Source organism: Plecotus auritus (assembly GCF_963455305.1).
Source record: "Plecotus auritus genome assembly, chromosome: 4".
Taxonomy (NCBI): Eukaryota; Metazoa; Chordata; class Mammalia; order Chiroptera; family Vespertilionidae; genus Plecotus; species Plecotus auritus.
The window spans coordinates 55,937,917-55,960,602 of NC_137775.1; the positions used below are offsets into that span (position 1 = coordinate 55,937,917).

A 22,686-nucleotide genomic window follows, 5' to 3' on the forward strand; every position below is an offset into this window, starting at 1 on the left:
CTCCTGCGTTGAATGTCTGCCCCCTGGTGGTAAGTGTGTGTCATAGCGACTGGTCATTCCACCGTTTGGTCAATTTACATATTACCCTTTTATTACTATGCTAGAGGCCCGGTGCACGAAATTCATGCACGCGGGTGTGTGTCCCTCAGCCCAGCCTGCACCCTCTCCAATCTGGGACCTCTCGAGGGATGTCCGACTGCCCATTTAACGGGCAGTTGGACATCCCTCTCACAATCCAGGACTGTTGGCTCCCAATTGCTCGCCTGCCTGCCTTCCTGATTGCCCCTAATCGCTTCTGCCTGCCAGCCTGATCACCCCCTAACCACTCCCCTGCCAGCCTGATTGATGCCTAAGTGCTCCCCTGCCAGCCAGTTTTCCCCTAACTGCCCTCCCCTGCAGGCCTGGTCACCCCTAACTGCCCTCCCCTGCAGGCCTTGTTCCACTCAACTGCTCTCCCCTGCAGGCCTGGGTCCCCCCCAACTGCCCTCCCCTGCAGGCCTGGTCACCCCTAATTGCCCTTCCCTGCAGGCCCGGTCACCCCCAACTGCCCTCCCCTGCTGGCCTGATCGCCCACAACTGCCCTCCCTTGCAGGCCTGGTCCCTCCCAACTGCCCTCCCCTGCTGGCCATCTTGTGGTGGCCATCTTGTGTCCACATGGGAGCAGGATCTTTGACCACATGGGGGCAGTCATCTTGTGTGTTGGAGTGATGGTCAATCTGCATATTACTCTTTTATTAGATAGGATAGAGGTCTGGTGCACGGGTGGGGGCCAGCTGGTTTGCCCTGAAGGGTGTCCTGGATCAGGGTGGGGGTTCCCTTGGGGCGTGGGGCGGCCTGGGCGAGGGGCCTATGGTGGTTTGCAGGTTGGCCACGCCCCCCGGGCGACCCAAGCAGAGGCCCTGGGATCTGGGATTTATTTATCTTCTATGATTGAAACTTTGTAGCCTTAAGCAGAGGCCAAAGCAGGCCAGGGCTGCAGAAGCTTGGCTTCCTCCATTGCCAGGGGCAACCCTAGCCTCCTGCTCTCTCCAGCTCCGTGGCTGCCGCCATTTCTGTTGGGATTTATTTATCTTCTATAATTGAAACTTTGTAGCCTGGAGTGGAGGCCTGGGCCAGCAAGGGCAGGCGGAAAGCGTGGCTTCCTCCATTGCCGAGGAAACCCAAGCCTCCCTCCTGCTCTCTGTGGCTGCAGCCATCTTGGTTGGGTTTATTTGCATATTCGCTCCTGATTGGCTGGTGGGCATGGCTTGTGGGTGTAGCAGAGGTACGGTCAATTTGCATATTACTCTTATTAGATAGAATGTAAGATATCAAGGTTTGACAGCAGTAATATGCAGAATAATGATTCTCAATTAACTTTATATAAACTTTTAATATTATAGTCCAGGGGTCCTCAAACTTTTTAAACAGGGGGCCAGTTCACTGTGCCTCAGACCGTTGGAGGGCCAGACTATAGTTTTTTTAAAAAAAAAACTATGAACAAATTCCTATGCGCACTGAGGGCCCGGGACGAGTCGGCTGCTAAGCAGGACAGGCAGTGGCACCCGATGGGCCGGATAAATGTCCTTGGCGGGCCACGTGGCCCGCGGGCCGTAGTTTGAGGACCCCTGCTATAGTCCATCATTAATGATTGTTGGATTTTATCATATTTGCTAGATTTACTCATTTTTTGTGTGTTTCCAACACTTAATACATAGTAAGTGCTTCTGTTCATTGGATGAATGGGAATCATATACTTCAAGAGCTGTAAAAGATCTTAGAGAACCTTTAATTCGAATTTTCTGGTCTGCAAATTGAAGTTGGGTTTAGGACCTGGTGAGGAGAATGGCCTGGCAAGAGTTGGTGAAGAGTAGACAAAGATTATGAAACCTTTGGAATGAGTTTACTCGTTCTTTTGTTTTTAAGAGTTTCTACTTTTTCAAGGCACTGCTCATCTGTTCTCTCATTTTATTCTAATCCTTTAAAGGATTACTCTGATCCAAAAAATAGGTTGAGATAGATTCTATATAAAATACATGTGATGTTTAAAAAACCGCTAAAGATAAAGTACCTTGGCTAAGGGTTACACAGTGAGTCAGAGACTAAATCACTTGAACTCTTAATGCCTAGTCCAGTGCTCTTTTTACTATATCCCAACACCTAAGGTTTGACTTTATCTAGGGGTAATATCACATTGTCCTGGGGAATAACTTATCTTCCAGGGGGCTGCTAATTGCAGTCAGTTCAGTGAGGCCCTTAATCAAGGACACCTATTATTGTCTGTAAGTTATTGTGTGCGCTATGTAGTGTATTATTTTGAGGCCTGAATGGTAGGCTTCCTGTTAGACCCTGGATTCTGTACTTTAAGAAAGGTAACCTTGCAAGAGCATTTGAAATCTTGCTTTCCAGCATATGTCCTCAGTTTGGCTCAAATAAACTTTTATAAATTTTTTTTTAAAAAAAGAAGAAAAAAAGTAAAGGTAATCTTGCAGCTGTGGCCACCTGGGTAAATGGTGCTAAAATGGTGGCCACCAAGAGACCGTGAGCTGGAATGGACTGCCAGAAGAGAGCAATCCAGGTTTTATGAATTTTGCATTTTGTGTTACTCTTTGTCTATAAATCCTAAGGCCCTTAGTAAAGTCTAATTTTAATATTCAAACCTGGTTTCATCTGTGCTATATGGTATAATGGAAAAGGTCCGATGCTCTTGTGTGGGCCCAGAGGGCCAATCATGGAGGTAGCAAGACATTCAAAGCTGAAGTAAGTATTGGGCAATTCTCGGTGCTCTTGAAGTTTTTGGTTCCAGAGCATGCCTTGGTTTTACTTTTGTTAATTCAACAGTTTCTTTAGAGGAGTTTTTTGTTTTAATTGAAAAGTAAACCAGATATTAAAGAGTGGGGGAAAGAGCTAAAGGCACCTGAGGAATCAGGCTAAGATATTCAGAGGAAATGGAATGGTGCACATGGGAATACAATCCTGGGACTCGGTGACTGACAACATGAGTCTAGTGGAGAGACCAGACCAGGTAGAAGTATGAGGGTGAGGTATAAGAAGAAGGCAGAGTAAAAGAGATGGCTCTCAGACTTTCAATCTGGTTCATTTGGAGAGAAATGACAGCTTTGACAGGAATATGAAAATCCAAAAGGGTAATTTGAAGAGAAAATTTACTTCCGTGGTTTAGTAAGGTTTTGTTTTTGATGTTCTTAATTTTAAAGTCAAATTATTTGCAAATTTTGTTTTGTCTCTCAAAAACAAAAGAACCCCCAAATAATTAAGTTGTTTTTTACTTGCTTATGAATCCCTGATAGAAAAAGTGTTCTTACTCTTGTTCAGTATGAAAACATGGAAATTTGTGTGCCTCCATGGAAAACACTGCGTCCAATCTGCTTACCGCTGGCTACTTCACTTGGCATTTTCAGAAAATAAGACAAACTACTTATAAGAAATTTAAAATAAGTTAAGGAAAATGGAACATATCTGTGAAAATGAAACATACCGTGTCAAATCTTTATTTTTCAGGTCCCAGTATAGTCTATTTATTCCTGTTCTTCTAGTCAGCTAAAATCTCATGAGAAAAACAGCATGTTTCATTTTTAGAAAATACTGCGGTGCTATAATTTTTTAAAAAATGTTTTTTTTGATTTTTAGAGAGAGAGAGGAAGAGGGGAAAGAGAGAGAGAAAGAGAGAGAGAGAGAGAGAGAGACATTGATCGGCTGATTGGCTGCCTTCCTTTGCATAATATTGCATGGGTAATATTGCATAGGAGCACCAGAAACTGCCTCATTGGAAACAAGAACTATTTTTTTTAATCTTTATTGTTCAGATTATTACAGATGTTCCTCTTTTTTCCCCCCGTAGCTCCCCTCCACCTGGTTCCCACCCCACCCTCTGCCCTTACCCCCACACACTGACCTCATCCATAGGTGTAAGCTCTTTGTCCAATCTCTTCCCGCACCCCCCACAACCTCTTCCCCCCAAGAATTGTCAGTCTGCTCCCTTTCCATGCCCCTGATTCTATTACATTCACCAGTCTGTTCTGTTCATCAGGTTTTCTATTCATTTGATTTTTAGATTCACTTGTTGATAGATATGTATTTGTTATCACTTTGTTGTTCATAATTTTTTTATCTTTACCTTTTCTTCTTCTTCCTCTTCTTAAAGAATACCTTTCAGCATTTCATATAATACTGGTTTGGTGGTGATGACCTCCTTTAGCTTTTTCTTGTCTGTGAAGCTCTTTATCTGACCTTCAGTTCTGAATGACAGCTTTGTTGGGTGGAGTAATCTTGGTTGTAGATTCTTACTATTCATCACTTTGTATATTTCTTGTCACTCCCTTCTGGGCCAGACTATAGTTTTTTTTAAAAAAAAACTATGAACAAATTCCTATGAAATCAGCTGACAATCGTATGGGTACTCCCTTGTAGGTAACTAATTGTTTTTCTCTTGCTGCTTTTAATATTCTCTCTTTGTCTTTTGCCCTTGGCATTTTAATTATGATGTGTCTTGGTGTGGTCCTCTTGGATTCCTCTTGTTTGGGGTTTTCTGTGCTTCCTGGACTTGTAAGTCTATTTCTTTCACCAGGTAGGGGAAGTTTTCTGTCATTATTTCTTCAAATAGGTTTTCAATATCTTGCTCTCTCTCTTCTTCTGGCAACCCCCATAATTCGGATGTTGGTACGCTTGAAGTTGTCCCAGAGGCTCCTTGCACTATCTTCATATTTTTGGATTCTTTTTTCTTTTTGCTTTTCCGGTTGCATGTTTTTTGCTTCTTCATATTTCAAATCTTTGACTTGATTCTTGGGATCCTCTAGTCTGCTGTTGAATCTCTGTATGTTATTCTTTATTTCAGTCAGTGTATGCTTAATTTCTGATTGGTCCTTTTCCATATCCTTGAAGGTCTCACTAAATTTCTTGGAGGTTTCTAGAAGATTATTGAGTAACCTTATAACCGTGGTTTTGAACTCTATATCCAATATTTGCTTTCATCCATTTCTTTCATTTGTGACTTGTTTCTTTGTCTCCGCATTTTGGCTGCTTCCCTGTGTTTGTTTCTGTGTACTGGGTAGCTGCTAAGTTTCCTTGAATTGATAGAGTGGCCTTGTGTGCTAGGTGTTTTATAGGGCCCAGTGGCTCAGCCTCCCCAGTCACCTGAGGCAGACGCTCTTGGTGCACCCCTTTGTGGGCTGTGTGCGCAGTCTTGTTGTAGTTAACCCTTGATTGCTGTTTGTTTCACTGGGAGGAATTGACCTCCAGGCCAATTGGCTGTGATGACCATCTGTGTCTACACTGGAAGATCTGTTGCGCAGAAGACACCCTTATGGACTTGCTTCAGTGAGGCTTTGGCACTCACTGAGTCTGCCCCTTGAGTGTGTCTCTTATGGATGTGAAGAGTTATAATCCGGTATGTTCTCACACCACTGGGTACACTGGCTCTTGGATCTCCAAGGAGGTGCAAGGTCAGCCACTGTCTGGGGCTGCCCAGCAGGAGCTACAGAGACATATGAGGATTCCTTCTCTTTGTTTGGGGTTTGGAAGTGCCCAGATGAGGCCCAGCCGTGAAGCAAAGCCAGCTGCTGCTGCCGGGCCTTGCGTCTTCTTTTGGAAGCGCTGGGGCTTTCTGACCCAGCTGCAGTTTGACAGGTTTTAGGTGGAGAAAGGACAGTCCATTCACATGCAAAAGCCGATGCGCACAGCTTGGGTGGGGTTGTAAACTGGGTGTGGCGGGGTCTCTGGGAATCATCAGGGCAGAGCAAACAGCAATGGCTGCCAGTCAGCCCTGCACCCGAGAGGTCCGCGGGTCTCTACATCCCGCACCCCCGTGCAGGAACAATGATTGCTGCGAGCACTTCTGAGATAAAGCCACCCTCGCGTTCCTGTCCCGATATCAGACAGTCCAGTTTTTCCCCGTATGTGTCTGGGTCCCCCAGAGTCTCCCCCGGAACTGGAGTTCAGAGCAAGCAGCGCTTGTATCTCCCTCCTGATTAAAAGAGCAGCACATCCAGGTGTGAGCACTTTCCGCGCCTCCGCACCTCTTACCAGTCTCAATGCGCTTTCTTCACCTCTCTAGTTGTGGAACTTCCATTCAGCCAGCATTCTCGCAGTTCTGGGTGGTAGTTGTTCTGCCTTCTAGTTGTAATTTTGATGTGGTTGTGAGAGGCAGCAAGTATAGGTGTCACCATCTTGGTTCTCTACTCCGGAAACAAGAACTATTTAAATAAAAAACCTGGGTAAAGGCTGCATCTGCACATGCACAGCATGATGAAGCACACTGAGACCAACCATGGGACAGCTTCTGGCACTCATACCACAGAGGTACATCTGCCACATGAGAGGAAGGCAAGGGTGAAGGAGGGAGTGGGGAAGGAGAGAGGAGTGCAGCTCAGTTCTGGTTCTGGAACTGATTGGACAGCCAGTCCAGTCCCTCATGGAGCCCGGCCCCAGTGATGGCAGAGGTGGCTTGAAGGTACCAGTTCCTGTGGTGCAGAGAGTGCAGGCCCAGCTTCTCTGTGATCTCAGCTGTGTTCATGGCATTGGGGAGGTCCTGCTTGTTTGCAAACACTAGCAGGATAATATCCGTGAACTCCACCATCATCCACATGAGCGCTTCTCTGGCCTCATCCATGCGTTCTTGGTCAGTGCTGTCAACCACAAAGATGAGCCCTTGTCCGTTTGGGCAGCAGTGGCGCCACAGAGGCCGGATCTTGTCCTGGCTGCTTGCGTCCCACACGATAAAGCTGATGTTCTTATACTTCACAGTCTCCACGTTGAAACCTATCGTGGGAATGGTGGTCAAGATCTCACCCAGCTTCAGTTTGTACAGGATAGTGGTCTTTCCAGCACCGTCCAAGCCCACCATGAGAATGCACATTTCTTTTTTGCTGAAAAGGCCCTTGAAGATGTTTGCAAAGATATTTCCCATGTTGTAAACCAGAGGGAGAGACACTGGTCAGAGAAATCCTTGGCAGCCACAGTGCTGCTGCTGCTCTGAGCCAGGCATTGGTTCTATTTTGTCACTCTTTAGCAGATATTTGTTGATCCTTATTCTAATTCTTTTCATTGCTGTGACACTTGCACTGTCACTACCAGTTAACTCACTATTTAAAGTTCAAAGTCCAGAGAGAGCAAGTGACTGGTACAGTTTCGATTGGTCTAGATTAGATGATTCGTCACCATCATCCTGGTTCAACAAAACTCTTACTAGACACTCCTCTGGGTGGTACTTGGCTAGGATAATGAGTCAGGGTGGCAAGGTACCTATCTATAAGGAGTCATTGAGGATAACTTCAGGGACCACTTCAAGAAGTTTGGCCAACCCAGTACCTTGCATAACCTATCTCCCAGGCACAGAGCATCCTTCTTTTTGTCCCTGCAATTCTAGGAATCCAAGGGAAGTGAGATGGCCTGTGGAAACTCTGGGAGTCTCTGATTTTTCTTGGAAAGTTGGATTTCTCTCAATACTGCCCCGTCATCCCTGATGAAGCAACAATTGACCGGAGCTGAGTAGAGACTTTTAAAGGGGCCTGTGCTCATCCAGCTCATTTCACTCTTTACTTACCTGACTCTTTAGGCAAATAAGCTTGAAACTCCCCCAGAGATTGGAGGCAGTGAGACAAATGGCAATAACTTAGCAGTGAGACACCTGAAGAAGCAGGCTAAGATATTCAGAGGAAAAGGATGGTGCACATAGGAATACAATCCTGAGACTTGGTGACTGACAACATGAGTCTAGTGGAGATATGATAGAAGTATGAAAGTGAGGTGTAAGAAAAGGCAGAATAAAAGAGATAGCTCCCAGACTTTCAGTCTGGTTCATTTGGAGAGAAATGACAGGAATATGAAAATCCAAAAGGGGCAATTTAAAGAGAAAATTTATTTCCATGGTTTAGTAAAGTTTTATTTTTGATGTTCTTAATTTTAAAGTCAAATTAATTGCAAGTTTTGTTTGTCTCTCAAAAACAAAAGAACCCCCAAATGATTAAGTTGTTTTTTACTTGCTTATGAACCTCTGATAGAAAAAGTGTTCTTACTCTTGTTCAGTATAAAAACATGGAAATTTGTTTACCTCCATAGAAATCACTGCCTCCAATCAATCTATTTACCTTTGGTTATTTCATTTGACATTTTCAGAAAATAAGACAAATTACTTCCAAGGAATTTAAAATAAAGAAAATGGATTGAAACATACCATGTCAAATCCTTATTTTCAGATCTCAGAATAGTCAATTTAATCCTGTCCTTCTAGTCAGCTAAAATCCCATGAGAAAGACAACTCAGTTCATTTTTAGAAAATACTACAGTGCTCCAATTTTTAAAATATATGTTTTTATTGATTTTTGGAGAGAGAAAGAGAAACATGGATCGGCTGATTGGCTGCCTCTGTTGCATAATGCATGTGAGTACCAGAAACTGCCTCATTGGAAACAAGAATTATTTAAATAAAAACCCAGGTGTAGGCTGCATCTGCATATGCACAGCATGATGAAGCACACTGAAACCAACCATGGGGACAATTTCTGGCACTCACACCACAGAGGTACATCTGCCACATGGACATGAAAGCAAGGGTGAAGGAGGGAGTGAGGGGGAAGAGAGGAGTGTGGCTCAGTTCTGTTTCTGGAACTGATTGAACAGCCAGTCCAGTCCCTCATAAAGCCCAGCCCCAGTGATGGCAGAGGTGGCCTGTAGGTACCAGTTCCTGTGGTGCAGAGAGTGCAGGCCCAGCTTCTCTGTGAGCTCAGTTGTGTTCATGGCATTGGGGAGGTCCTGCTTGTTTGCAAACACGAGCAGGACAACATCCTTCAGCTCTGTCATCATCCGCATCATCTCCTCTCTGGCCTCATCCATGCGTTCTTGGTCAGTGCTGTCAACCACAAAGATGAGACCATGTCTGTCTGGGCAGTAGTGGCTCCACAGATGCCGGATCTTGTCCTGGCTGTTTACGTCCCACACGACGAAGCTGATGTTCTTATACTCCACAGTCTCCAGGTTGAAGCCTATCGTGGGAATGGTGGTCACGACCTCACCCAGCTTTAGTTTGTACAGAATGGTGGTCTTTCCAGCAGCGTCCAGGCCCACCATGAGAATGCGCATTTCTTTTTTGCCGAAAAGGCCCTTGAAGAGGTTTGCAAAGATATTTCCCATGCTGTAGACCAGAGGGAGAGACAATGGCCAGAGAAACCCTTGGCAGCCACAGTGCTGCTGCTGCTGCTGCTGCTGCTGCTCTGAGCCAGGCGTTGGCTCTGTTTTGTCACTCTAGCAGATGTTTGTTGATCCTTACACTAATGCTCTGTCATTGCTGTGACTCAACCACTCTTTCTGTTTGTGCTTTTGTGTATTTCCACTTCCACTGTCACTATCAATTAACTTACTGTTTATCTAAAGTTCAAAGTTCAGGGAGAGAACAGGTGCAGTTTCAATTGGTCTAGATTAGATGATTCATCACCCTCATCCTGATTCAACAGAACTGTCTCAACTAGACACTCCTCTGGGTGGCACCTGACTATGTAGATGACCCCCAGTGGTAAGGCACCTAAGGAATCGTTGAGGACCACTTCAGGGACTACTTTGAGAAGTTTGGCCAACCCAGGACATTGCATAATGTATAAAGCATTCTTCTTTTTGTCCCTGCAATTCCAGGAGTCCAAGGGAAGTGAGATAACCTATGGAAACTCTGGGGATCCTTCCTGTTTGGTATGGGGGGGACGAACCTGAAATCTGGTATGTGCAGTGACCAGGAATCAAACCGGTAACCTTTTGGTGCCTGGGTCGATGCTCAACCACTTAGCCACTCAAAAGAAGTCCCCCAATTTTTACAGTATTTGGACTTAGGGTGATATGACAAAGCAGAATTTCAGCCACTAGGGCTCTTTCTACTGTATGATATTAAAAGGTTACAAAATGAATACTTGTTTTAGAGAAGTAATTATAATTTTCAAGCCCAAGTAAAATTGTGTAGAGGTTTTTTTTTTTTGTAGTTTAAAACCCCAGAACATAAAAATAAAAGTGAGATTTGGCTGATGATTTTCTGTTAATTCTTCTTAAGAAAGAACATTTCCATGTCCTTATAACATCCAGAAAGAATGAGGATTTTTACAAAACAATCAAATCAACATTGCCTGAGTTATCTTTACCATGTTCTTATTTTATCCTTAAAAATTTAAGATTTGTACAAGAAGATAACACTGATATTCCCTTAGTTATGTCATTTTAAAATATTCCTGACCATACAGAGAAAGACCAAAAGAATATTTGAAATGCACAGCTGAAAAACAACCACAACCACCTTCACAGAGAAGCTCCAAATGAAGTTGTGATGTTGATGTTTTGTCAAATTTTCTCTGAGATATTGATTATGATTTGCAGCCAAATATGACTCATTGCTGTAAGTGTTATATCTAAAATGATATAATGAGTTTTTTGAGTTTCAGGGGAGAAAAAAGGGTGATATTTTAGCTTAACTAATAATTTAACATATTACAGTTATTCTTTATAATATTTTTTTAATATATTTTATTGACTATTTACAGAGAGGAAGGAAGAAGGATAGATAGTCAGAAACATCGATGAGAGAGAAACATCGATCAGCTGCCTCTTGCACACCTCCTACTGGGGATGTGCCCGCAACCAAGTTACATGCCCTTGACCTTTCAGTCCGCAGGCTGACGCTCTATCCACTGAGCCAAACCGGTTTTGGCTACAGTTATTCTTTACATGTACAGTAAGTGCATATGATGTGATTAGGTTAAATACTGACACCAGGGTTCTTTAAGACATAGTCCGGCCATTTCATCCAATATTAATACCCACTAGCCAATAACACATGCATGCACACAGAGCTTACAATCAGATTCTTATTGCTATACTAAAGTGTCCACAGTCAGGCAAGGATCACCAGATTTTTGAGGCCCAAAACAAGCAGGAATAAAAAGAATTTGCAGGACACAGAGACAGAATGGAAGGTTTTAAAAAGCCCCTCTACTTAATAGCCTCTGGGCATTAGGAGGACAGTACATTCATGAAACAAATCAAGATGCTATTAGAAAAAGAAAGGAATATATTAAAGGCTATTGAAAATTTAAAGTATTATGGCAGAAAAAACTGTAAGGTTTTGCTTTGTGCACATATTTTAAATAAATAGCTGAGAATAGCCTATACTCCTTCATAATGATTCAGTAGTTGTGGCTGTAGAGTATTTATTATCATCTTCTGTCCCCTCAAATTCATCTTGGGGTACCCTAGACAACCAATGCAATGTTTGTTTCAACTGTCATTTCAGGTTATTCTGAAATTCCTTTATTATTTTGCCTGCTTTTTCCTTTTAACCGTTTTACTTCAACTTCCTGTGTTTAACTACCTATTCATGTTTGGTGTAGAACATTTAGTTTTACAAAATTATTCTACTCTGAGAAGTAAATTTTAAAAAATGATACTAGCAATAAAGAAAACCATGATCTTAAACCTATTTGTATTTTCAGGGAACTGACCATGATAGGAAGTGGAACTAAACACAATCTAGTAAATAAAATTAATAAAAAATAAAAAATAATGGCAGCAGGAAGGTAAGCTCATTTGTGTGAGTTAATGATTTAATTTTTTTTATTATTTTTCCATTGCTTTTTCAGAGAGAGTGGAAAGAAGGGAGGGGTGCCTCCTGCATGCACCCTGCATGCACTCCTACCAGGGGCAGGGAGCGAACCTGCAACCTTTTGGTGTGAAGGCTGACACTCTAACCATTGAGAAACACTGGCCAGGGCTGTGAGCTAATGATTTTTAAGTGATCAAAAGTTAAAAGCCATAAAATAACTTTCAAAAGCTTTTGAAGGCTCAGCTCTCAGTTTCCAATGATCAGGTACGATTTATCTTTCTAAAGTCCACTCTCCCAGATTACTTTGACATACTGCAATACCATTGCGACCTGGTTCTAAAAATGTCAACATTTCTGTTTGCTCAGCGTAGTTTTTCTTCTCTCTATACTTTCACACATGGAAAATCAAGATTCTGCTTACCCTAAAATCTTCAAATAATATTGGAATTTTAGAAGATGAACTATATGAATCCTTGGTGCCTTCTACTCCTGGGTCACAGATGTCTGCTCCCAGTGTATATGCACCCTAATTTGTAAATCCTACAAACTTCTGAACCCATTCATTTTCCAGATGACAAAAATGAAATAATTTGCCAAGGTTTAGAGTTAAGGATAGAACCCAATGCACTGAAGGGAGAAATTATTTGTGACTTACATATCTGAAAAGGCATTCATATCCAGAATGTATAAAGAACTCATACAACCCTATAATAAAAAGACAAATACCCCCACTTTAAAAATGGGCAAAGGATTTTAATACACATTTCTCCAAAGAAGATATACAATTGATCAATAAGTACATGAAAAGATGTTCAATGTCATTAGTTACTAGTGGCCCAGTGCACAAAATTTGTGCACATTAAAAGGGAATTAATTAGAGGAACTATTTTAATATTGCTATTTGCCCTTTCTCTATAATAGAAGTGTCAGAGATGAAAGAAAATTAGTAAAATGTATATGAAAATAATGCAGCCTCATGTCCCCTGCTGGCGCCGGGTGTCAAGTCCCTGCCCACCCGTGCGCACCTCACCACGCACGCAGCCCCGCCCACCCATGCCTGCCACACACGCAGCCTCCTGCTAATCGGTCGTTACGGCGTGAAGGCGTCACAACCATTTGCAGATTAGCCTTTTATTATATAGGATTAGTGAAATGCAAATAAAAACCACTAAGAGATAGCATTTCACATTCATTAGACTTGTTAGAATAAAGAAGAGAATGGCAGGTGCTGGTGAGGGTGTGGAGAAATTAGAGCTCTTATACACTGCTGGTGGGGTTAAAAAATGGTGCTGCTGCTTTGGAAAACAGTTTATTAATTCCTCAAATTGTTAAACATAGAGTTATTTATGACACAACAATACCACACCTAAGTACACAACCAAGAGAATTGAAAGCATATCTATACACACAAACTGATGCATAAATGTTCAGAGTAGCATTATTTATAATAGCCAAATGTCTATCAGTTAATGGATGGATAAACAAGATTTGGCATATCAATACAATGAAATAGTGTTTGTCTATAAAAGGGAATAAAATACTGATATAAGCAATACATGGATGAACCTTATGCTCAGCCTTGGCTGGTTTGGCTCAATGGATAGAGTGTCAGCCTATAGACTGAAGGGTCCTGGGTTCGATTTCGGTCAAGGGCACATGCTCGAGTTGCAGGCTTGGTCCCCAGTAGGGGGCGTGCAGGAGGCAGCCAATCAATGATTCTCTCTCATCATTGATGTCTCTCTCTCCCTCTCCCTTCCTTTCTGAAATCAATAAAAAAATATTAAAAAAAAGAAAACATTATGCTCAGTGAAACAAGCCAGACATAAAAGTCCACATATTGTACAATTTCATTTATATTAAATGTCCAGAAAAGGTAAATTCATAGAGAAAGAAGTAGATTAGTTGTTACCAAGGGCTTGGGGGAAATAAGGAATAGAGAGTGACTACTAATGAGCATGGGGTTTCTTTTGGGGATAAAAACTAAGTTTTTGTTTTGATAAAAATGTTTTAAAATTAGATGATGGTTACATAATTCTATAAATATACTAAATTCCACTGAATTGTAAATGTTAAAAGTATAAATTTTATGGAGTGTGAATTCACTTCAGTAAAGCTGTTATATTAAAAAACCACTTATTATACTTTTCCTTTGAGCTAATAGGTAAAGTGAGTTCTTGGAGAGACATCGAATTCTTCTGTTTCTAGGTGGGAAATTTCTCTGTCTGGCTCTCCATTAATTAACTCATCTGCTATTTTAATGTCTATCAAGGTTTTCATTGAAATACCACATCTTACTTTGTGGGCATTGACGCCCTGACTTCGGTAAAAATCTGTGGAACCCTTTACATTGTAAACAGATAAAAGCAGAGAGTTTCTGGTGGGAAATGATGTGGGGGACCTAGTGTGCTAAACACATACTTTTATAGGTAGCCCAATTACATAATAGATAGTGAAATACACCTTTTAGCTGGGACCTTTTCTGAATAATAGGGGCCATTATTAGATCATAAACTAATAACTTTCTCTACCCTAAAACCATTAGTGGGGCTTAAAAGAAAAAAATAAGCCAGTCCCACCTTGTAGCAATATGATAAATAGATATATCTTTTAAAATTATAAAACATGTCTTTTAGATGAATTTGAGAAACATTCCCATAAAATAGGTTGACATAGGGTGCTGTGTAGAATGTCTAAAAATAACCACAAGCATTCATCTTCATGCTTTCAAAAAGCTTGTATACATTCTTGGGAAGATAAGCATTACATGAACAGTTTAATTAAATGATATAATATATGAAAAGCAAATGCTTTGGGCACACATTAAATAAGACCACCAGAATTCATTCACTAAAAACTATTAAAGTGCTTTCTAGGTACCACATGCTATTTGAAACTTGGAGATTGCTGTGCTAAACAAGATAGTGGTCCCAGGCTACCTACATAGCAATGCAGAGCAATAATGCAGATGTCGCAGTCACTAGTGCAATAGAAATGGTAAGTTACTCCTTAGTGTCTAAGAAACAGCATTGGAAAGTTCTAAGTACAAAAGTTCGGACTTGTTATCTGTTTATTAAAAGGTTCGAGGGTGTGGCTCTTGCCTTTAATTACAGCAGCACACAGTCCACTCACGGATGACCATGCAATCACTTATGTGTACATATACATACACTTTTTCAGGTAGAGCTGGGCTACTTGTGATGGAAGATGAGTGTTATCTGGGGCCAGGCCAGGGCTACTGACAGTTGGCTGCCTGTACCTTCCCTTTATAAAGCAGGTAGTAAGCAAGGTACACAGTGAAGGTGTTAGTAGTGGTGCTAGCTGATGGTGAAGGGTTTATGAACAGCTGTTTGCCTGAAGCCTTCCCACCATGGTAGCAAGGCCACTCCAACATGCTGAGAATGTACAAGTCTTAGAGCTGCACCTGGTGGATTCTGCTATCTTTCCATCGGTTTCTCAATGTTGACAAAGCTGTGACCCTGCCAGTTAGGCCTGAGGAGATGCAGAGGCAGAGATATAATTATATGCACCAGCTCCTCCCCCTCTGAGAACCTGCTCCTTGGACTCACACCCAGCAGGTTGAGCTTCTTGGTTTGTTTCCCTTTTGCAGCCCCAGCAGTGAGACATGTTTGTTCATAAATGTGCCTGGACTTTGTAGCCTCTTTTCCTTCCTGAAAACACATGATGTGATTTCTTTCCCTCAGCCCCTTTCTAGGAGGTCTAGTCCACTCCCTTCTACCCAAGACCAGCACACTCCCTCAGGGACTTACATCTTACCCAGTTTTCCTGCTCAGGGCTACCAGTTGTTTTATCTGTTATTGATAAAACATTATTGCTATGACTTGCACAATCCTAAGCAAAGAGGCTGGAGGTAGAAAGAGTGAGAAACCGGAATCCTGTTCTAATATCAGGGCCTGGGGTCTCTGGAGGGCTGGGGGCTCTGTAAGAACTGTCAGCTGTAGGACAGCAGTTCTCAGAATGTGGTCAGAGAACTTTTTTCCCTATGGTCAGCGTATATTTGAGTCCCCAGGATCCCCCCTTTTTCAAATACATGTTTTCAATCAGAACATATCTCAACAGATTGAGTGCAGAAGCTGATATGAGAGTCCAGCTGCCTTCTATTAAGCCAGACACAAGAGATTTGCAAAAAAGCAAATGCCGCTTGTTAACTTGTTTTAGAAAATACGGCTACAGTTTAAACAAAAATGCTATTTATGCTAACATGTAATGTATTTTTGTTGCTATTTTAAGTAAATTAATATTTTTAAGTTTTATTTGAATTTTAATGCAATAAATATTGACATACTCATATAAAGAAAACTCCTTGGAGTCCTCAACAATTTTTTAAGTATAAAAGAATTCTGATATTTAAAAATTTGAGAACTGCTGCTCTAGGTCTGCTCTTGGCCCCTATTTGTTCTCTTTCTTGCTCTTCCCAAGATACCACACCATGATCCATTGCTTCAACTACCACCTCCAAGCTGGTGATTGCTGAGGGCAGCACCTGAGTTTCTGTGGGCCGCTCTGCAAGGACCCGAAGGCAAGGGAATCAAGGCTGCCCCTGAGAGGTGAACTGGGTAAATCCCAACACTGCAGATGTGGTCAGCCTTTCACTCATTCAGCAAATATTTATTGAGCATCTACCTGTGCCATGGACTCTTGTAGACACTGGGCTTACTGGAAAAAGCAAAACAGAAATTTCCCGAACATTCTACTGGGGGTATTGTTGGGAGAGTATAGTAAAGTATAATGAGAAATAAAGCCATATGTATACGTATTATAATAAATTATCTGTAAGAGCTTGACTTTAGAAAGTATTTGGGATAACCCCAAATTCCAGGATCCTTTTCCCACAAGGTTTCCGAAGGTGTTATTCAGACAATGGACAATGAAAAAGGAAAGCGATGTGACAAAGATTGTGTGTGTGTGATTGTATGTGTGCATGTATATCCTAGAAATTATGTTGTCCATTAGTCATCCTGCTAGTAGGCCTCTGGGAAGTAGGTGTTTGCAAATTTCATCTTGGTAAGGAGGCAAATATGATGCAAGAAAAGTTCCTGTCAACCACAGGAGTTGGGGGAGGGAGAGACCCAGGGGAGCACACCTTGGGGTTGGCAGCGCCAGGACAAGACCACACTAGCAGACTTGCAGCACAGGTTTGTGACAATCCAGAGAAGAGCATGGGCTCTGAGCCACCATGAGGTCACCGAAGCACCACCTTCCAGATACCATCTCTTAGGACAAAACAGGAAGAGAAACAGCTCTAATAGGGAGCTATTACCTGGAATGAGACTGTCTTAAGTTAGGAGAGTGAGATACTTTAATTGGTCATTTTGAGTTTCATCTCCAACATTTTTCTTGCACGTTTTTTGACGTTGTGTGATAAAATTTCAATCTGGCTGCATTAACGTTTTATTGTTGTTGGGCTTGTGTGGGAAACCTTTTGAGGCAGGGAACTCTGGAAAGAATGACTCAATTAGACCCTTCCCTCTAGACATAAATGTTACTAGCAGTTGGCCAAATGGAGACAGGGAGCTAGAGAAAAGAGATGCCAGAAGGCAAAGAGAACAGGATGCACAAATTTACTCAATTAATTTTTATTCTTTAACAGTTTTATGAGAAAAATGTCACTATATTATAAAGCTACAATAATCAAAAACAGTATGGCATTGGCATAACAGGTATGTAGCTCAATGGAAGAGAATAGAGTCCAGAAATAAATCCTTGCTTATATGGTCAAGTAATGTATGTCAAAGGAGGCAAGGATAGTATAATGGGGTAAAGACAGTATCTTCAATGAGTGGTGTTGAAAAACTGGACAGATACATGCCAAAAAATGAAATCAGACCACTTCCTTACACCATATACAAAAATAAACTAAAAATGGATTAAAGACTTAAATGTAAGACCTGAAACCATAAAACTTCTAGGAGAAAATATAGGCAGTAAGCTCTTTGCATCATTCTTAGCAATATCTTTTTGGTTATGTCGCCTTAGACAAGCGAAATGAAAGGAAAAATAAACAAACGGTGCTACATCAAACTGAAGAGTTTTTGCACAGTGAGAGAAACCATCAACAAAATGAAAAGACAACCTACTGAATGGGAGAAGATACTCACAAATAATACATTTGATAAAGGGATAATATCAAAAATATGTAAGGAACTCATACAACTTAACACCAAAAAAACTCCCCAAAACCCCACACCAAAAATCAAACAATCCAACCAAAAAAATGTGCAGAGACATTTCTCCAAAGAGGACATACAGATGGTCAACATACATATGAAAAGATGCTCAACATCACCTTTTCTTTAAAAAGATGGAACCCAATATAAAAAACCAGATAGAACTAACAAAGGAAATAATGCATTTACCTTTCCATATGTGATTCTGAACATTTCACTTTTATTATTATTGGTATAATCAGTGCTCAAAATCTTTCTAAAAGGATTTATGTCTGACTGCAATCTAGATCTTAAATATGTATTTTAGAGAAAGTCAACACTCACTTTGTAACATTTTTAGATAAGATGACCTTATGGGAGGTTTGTTTTTTGTTTTGTTTTGTTTTGTTTTAAAAAAGATCAAGATAGGGTTTCTGTCAAAGACATGTTAACCAATCTAGCTAGGTACACGCACTACTCTGGTACCAATTTGTACAACTTGTATAGTTGTCTCTGTGGTTCTGTAGGTCCTACCCTGGCGCTTTGTAATACTGTTTTCTAGTGAAAGTCTTTGAACATTATCTCCTTCCTCAACCTCAGGGCCTTCTCCCCTGCCTTTTCTGAGAGGAAGTGGCCCACCAGCCCAGCGCAGACTTATCTTTCAAAACCATCTTGTGGTTCAGAGGCTGTGCTTTATTTTTAAGGAACAGCTTTCTTTTTAAAAAAAAAAAATATATATTTTTTTATTGATTTCAGAGAAGAAGGGAGAGGGAGAGAGAGATAGAAACATCAATGATGAGAGAGAATCATTGATCGGTTGCCTCCTGCATGCCCCCTACTGGGGATCAAGCCCGCAACCCAGGCATGTGCCCTTGACCAGAATCCAACCTGGGACCTTTCAGTCCGCAGGCCAACGCTCCCAGGGGTGGGCAAACTTTTTGACTCGAGGGCCACAATGGGTTCTTAAATTGGACCGGAGGGCCGGAACAAAAGCATGGATGGAGTGTTTGTGTGAACTAATATAAATTCAAAGTAAAGGAGCGGAGGGGAGAGCAAGAGAACCGGATAGAACAGCCAGATCCGGCCCGCGGGCCGTAGTTTGCCCACGGCTGCTAGCCACTGAGCAAACCAGCTAGGGCAGGAACAGCTTTCTTTTACACAGAGGGGGGAAGTAAGCTACCTCAAACTAGGCAGGGGATTTCCACCAAGAACTAAGATCTAAAAACTACTGTTTTAGAACTTTTGAGTACAAATGTATACTTTTGTTCCAGAAAGTACACTTTTTTTTAAAAAATATATTTTATTGATTTTTTACAGAGAGGAAGGAAGAGGGATAGAGAGCTAGAAACATCGATGAAAGAGAAACATTGATCAGCTGCCTCCTGCACACCCCCAACTGGGGATGTGCCCGCAACCAAGTTACGTGCCCTTGACCGGAATCGAACCTGGGACCCTTCAGTCCGCAGGCCGACGCTTTATCCACTGAGCCAAACTGGTTTTGGCCAGAAAGTACACTTTTGAGCACAAATGCTAAACCTTCTCTTCCAGCTGCTTCTGGACATCTCTCTTCCTTGTCCAAAACCCTTCCATGACTTGGTGACACTTTCTCTTTAGAGTCACCCTCTCACAGAGGGTGGTGTTAGAAGTGGGAAACCAGACATGCTGGGGGTAGACTGATTGCAGCCTTGCACAGCTGCACAGAGTGGTGGAAGTGCACTGGCCTGGAGACCAAGTGATCCAGTTTCTCATTCCAGCCTCACTGTACTGGACCTTCATGGCTTCGGATCAGCATATCATGCGTTCATCTAGGGCTTTCGTGTCCCTGTGTGAAAAACGTGGACTAGGAGTGCTGTTAAGTTCTTGCTGTCCCCGAGGACACAGAAGCATAGATATGGGGAAAGTATAATGATGGTGGATTCCTCTGAGGCTGTGTCAGAGGAGAAAAGAGTAGATACCGAGGATAACTCATTGTGCTTTGGGGGCATTATTGCAAGAGTCAAATAAGGGTTACTTGAACACAAGCTCTGCGATACCACAATAGTCAATCTGAGAACCCAGACTGCTACTAGGTGACTGAGCACATACAGCATGGAGATACTGAACAAAGGGATGACTCTCATTCTGATTGGGATGGCAAGAGATTTTACCATGCTACTCGGAATGGCATGCCATTTATGATTTATGCATGGTTTATTTCTGGAATTTTCCATTTAATATTTTTGGACCTAGGTTGCCCCTGGGTAACTGAAACCACAGAACGTGAAGCTGTGGGTAAGGGGGACTACTGAAATTGACCTTTCAGCAATTGATCACTCCCTTTTCCTTAAACACCTCCCCCTACTCCGGCTTTGGTCTCTAACTCCCCACCTTGTCCTACCTCTCTAGCATTTCTCTTAGTCATTTTTGTTTGTCTAATCCTCTTCATTTTCTTAGCATCCCAGTGTTCAATCCTTGGATTTCCCTATCTACATCCCACTTCTTAGGTGATCTTAATTTAAATATCACCTTCCCCTGCATGTTCCCCATTTCACTAAATGACACTCTTCCAGTGGCTCAGGCCAAAACCTTGGACAGTCCTTTAATCGTGTTCTCCACAATTTCATATTTAATTCATTAGCAAATCTGAGATATATGTGTTCTCAAGTCTGACCATTTATCCCATCTTCATTGCTACTACCCAAGTTTAATTCTCATCTAATACTTTAGTAGACTCCTAATTGGGCTCCCTCTGCCATGTCCACCCCTCCACATAGATCCTTAAAATTATTATTTTTTTTAAATATATTTTATTGATTTTTTACAGAGAGGAAGGGAGAGGGATAGAGAGTTAGAAACATCGATGAGAGAGAGACATCGATCAGCTGCCTCCTGCACACCCTCTACTGGGGATGTGCCCGCAACCAAGGTACATGCCCTTGACCGGAATCGAACCTGGGACCCCCCAGTCCGCAGGCCGACGCTCTATCCACTGAGCCAAACCGGTTTCGGCTCTTAAAATTATTAATCAGATCCTATTACTGCCCTGCTCAAAACCCTCTGATGGCTTCCCATATTCTCAGAGAAAAATGCCAAGTGCTCACCATGGCCTCTGACACCCTCTCTCGCCATTTGGATCCTCTCTCACTCTCTCTTAGCCCCACACACTGGCTTTGCTTTTCCTTGATCAGGCCAAGCTGGCCTGGCCTTGGGAGCTCTGTATTTGCTGGACTCTCTACCTGACAATGCTCTCCTCTAGGCCTTGGCAGGGCTCACTCTTGTTTTTTTTTTTAATTTTATTTTATTGTTTAAAGTATTACATATAGTAGTACATATATCTCCTTTTTTTCCCCCTTGACCTTCCCCCAGCCTCCCCTACCCCCTGTCGCATGCCCTCATCCCACCCCCCCAGTGTCTTGTGTCCATTTGTTGTGCTTATATGCATGCATACAAGTCCTTTGGTTGATCTCCTCCCCCCCACTCCCAACACTCCCCTGCTTTCCCACTGTAATTAGGGCTCACTCTTGTACTTTATATTCAAGGCTCTTGTCAAGTGCTGCTTCTTCAGAAAGATTCCCTTCACATCCCACTTAAAATGGCATTCCCAAACGCCCTATCCCTTTAAATGGTTTGTTTTCTCCATAGCCCTTATCACTACTGCTCATTATATATTATGTTTATTTGTCAAATATTTGTTTGACCTTGTCATTTTTTGTTTACTCCTACATCGTCAGTGTCTAAAATAGGACACAGTAGCTATTCAATAAATATTTGTTGAATGCCTTTGTCAATGTAAGAGAATTCAGAATCTGTAGAGAATTTTTATGCATTTATTTGAGCCAAACTGATGACAATGTAGGGAAGCAAGGTATCACATGCTCCAAGAATGACAGTTTTACAGTTTCTTTTATGCATTTGGAATTAAGGAGGAAACATAGGAAGATTACCTGAAGGGAGGAGAAAGCTAGGAGTTGTTTGCTCACGGGCTGCCATGTGTGATGATGAGATGCAAGTCTCCCAGAGAGAACTGTGACTACTGAGTAGTCATTCATTTCGGGGGACATTCAGTGACACTGGAACCACAGGATGAGCTGGAATAATAAACCACATTATCTGGACACAGTGTTTCTCCAAACACAGGGATCTGAAAGAGCAGTGTGGGAAACCCCTCTGGCTACTCAAAACTCAATAAAAATTTAGTTACTTAGATTTGCAGATCTTATCATTTACTCTTGAAAATAATCATCTACAGAAAATTTCAAATTAGAAAATAAACTCAAAATAAATTCTTACGATGTTGATGGTTACACAACTTTATAACTATACTAAAAGTTATTGAATTCTACACTTAAAATGGGTGATTTTTATGGAATAAAAAAATGACACCTCAAAAACTTTTTTTTAATAAATAAAAAGTAAACTTTTATTTATTAAATATTGTAATGTCATATTTGAAAATGTAAGTCAGGATCACACTTAACGTAGTACTCAGTGTTGATTTTTCTTTTTTTGTTGTTTCTTAATGTTATTTATTTATTTATTTTAATTTTTTTTTCTTTATTGATAAGGTATTACGTATGTGTCCTTATCCCCCCATTGCCTCCCCACCCACCCCCACTCATGCTTTCACCCCCCTGGTGTCTGTGTCTATTGGTTAGGCTTATATGCATGCATACAAGTCCTTTGGTTGATCTCTCCACCTTACCCCCACCGTCCCCTACCTTCCCTCTGAGGTTTGACAGTCTGATTGATGCTTCTCTGTCTCTGGATCTGTTTTTGTTCATCAGTTTATGTTGTTCATTATGTGCCACAAATGAGTGAGATCATGTGATATTTATCTTTCTCTGACTGGCTTATTTTGCTTAGCATAATGCTCTCCAGTTCCATCCATGCTGTTGCAAATGGTAAGAATTCCTCCTTTTTTACTGCAGCATAATATTCCATTGTGTAGATGTTCCACAGCTTTTTAATCCACTCATC

The 22,686-nt window shown here is 41.7% G+C and overlaps 2 protein-coding genes across 2 annotated transcripts; both read right to left on the bottom strand.

Annotated features, from left to right (window-relative positions):
• Positions 1–4,735: 4,735 nt before the first annotated feature.
• On the bottom strand, positions 4,736–6,960 carry LOC308247065 (ADP-ribosylation factor 1-like). Its single transcript, XM_080665581.1, has one exon. The coding sequence runs from the start codon at positions 6,899–6,901 to the stop codon at positions 6,362–6,364; it is 540 nt and encodes a 179-aa protein (XP_080521707.1). The 5' UTR covers positions 6,902–6,960; the 3' UTR covers positions 4,736–6,361.
• LOC308247064 (ADP-ribosylation factor 1-like) lies at positions 4,776–9,280 on the bottom strand. The gene has a single exon (XM_080665580.1). The coding sequence runs from the start codon at positions 9,121–9,123 to the stop codon at positions 8,584–8,586; it is 540 nt and encodes a 179-aa protein (XP_080521706.1). The 5' UTR covers positions 9,124–9,280; the 3' UTR covers positions 4,776–8,583.
• Between the last annotated feature and the right edge of the window lie 13,406 nt (positions 9,281–22,686).

Coding starts and splice junctions, on each gene's coding strand:
- LOC308247065 (XM_080665581.1), bottom strand. CDS start 6,901: ATGGGAAATATCTTTGCAAACATCTTCAAGGGCCTTTTCAGCAAAAAA.
- LOC308247064 (XM_080665580.1), bottom strand. CDS start 9,123: ATGGGAAATATCTTTGCAAACCTCTTCAAGGGCCTTTTCGGCAAAAAA.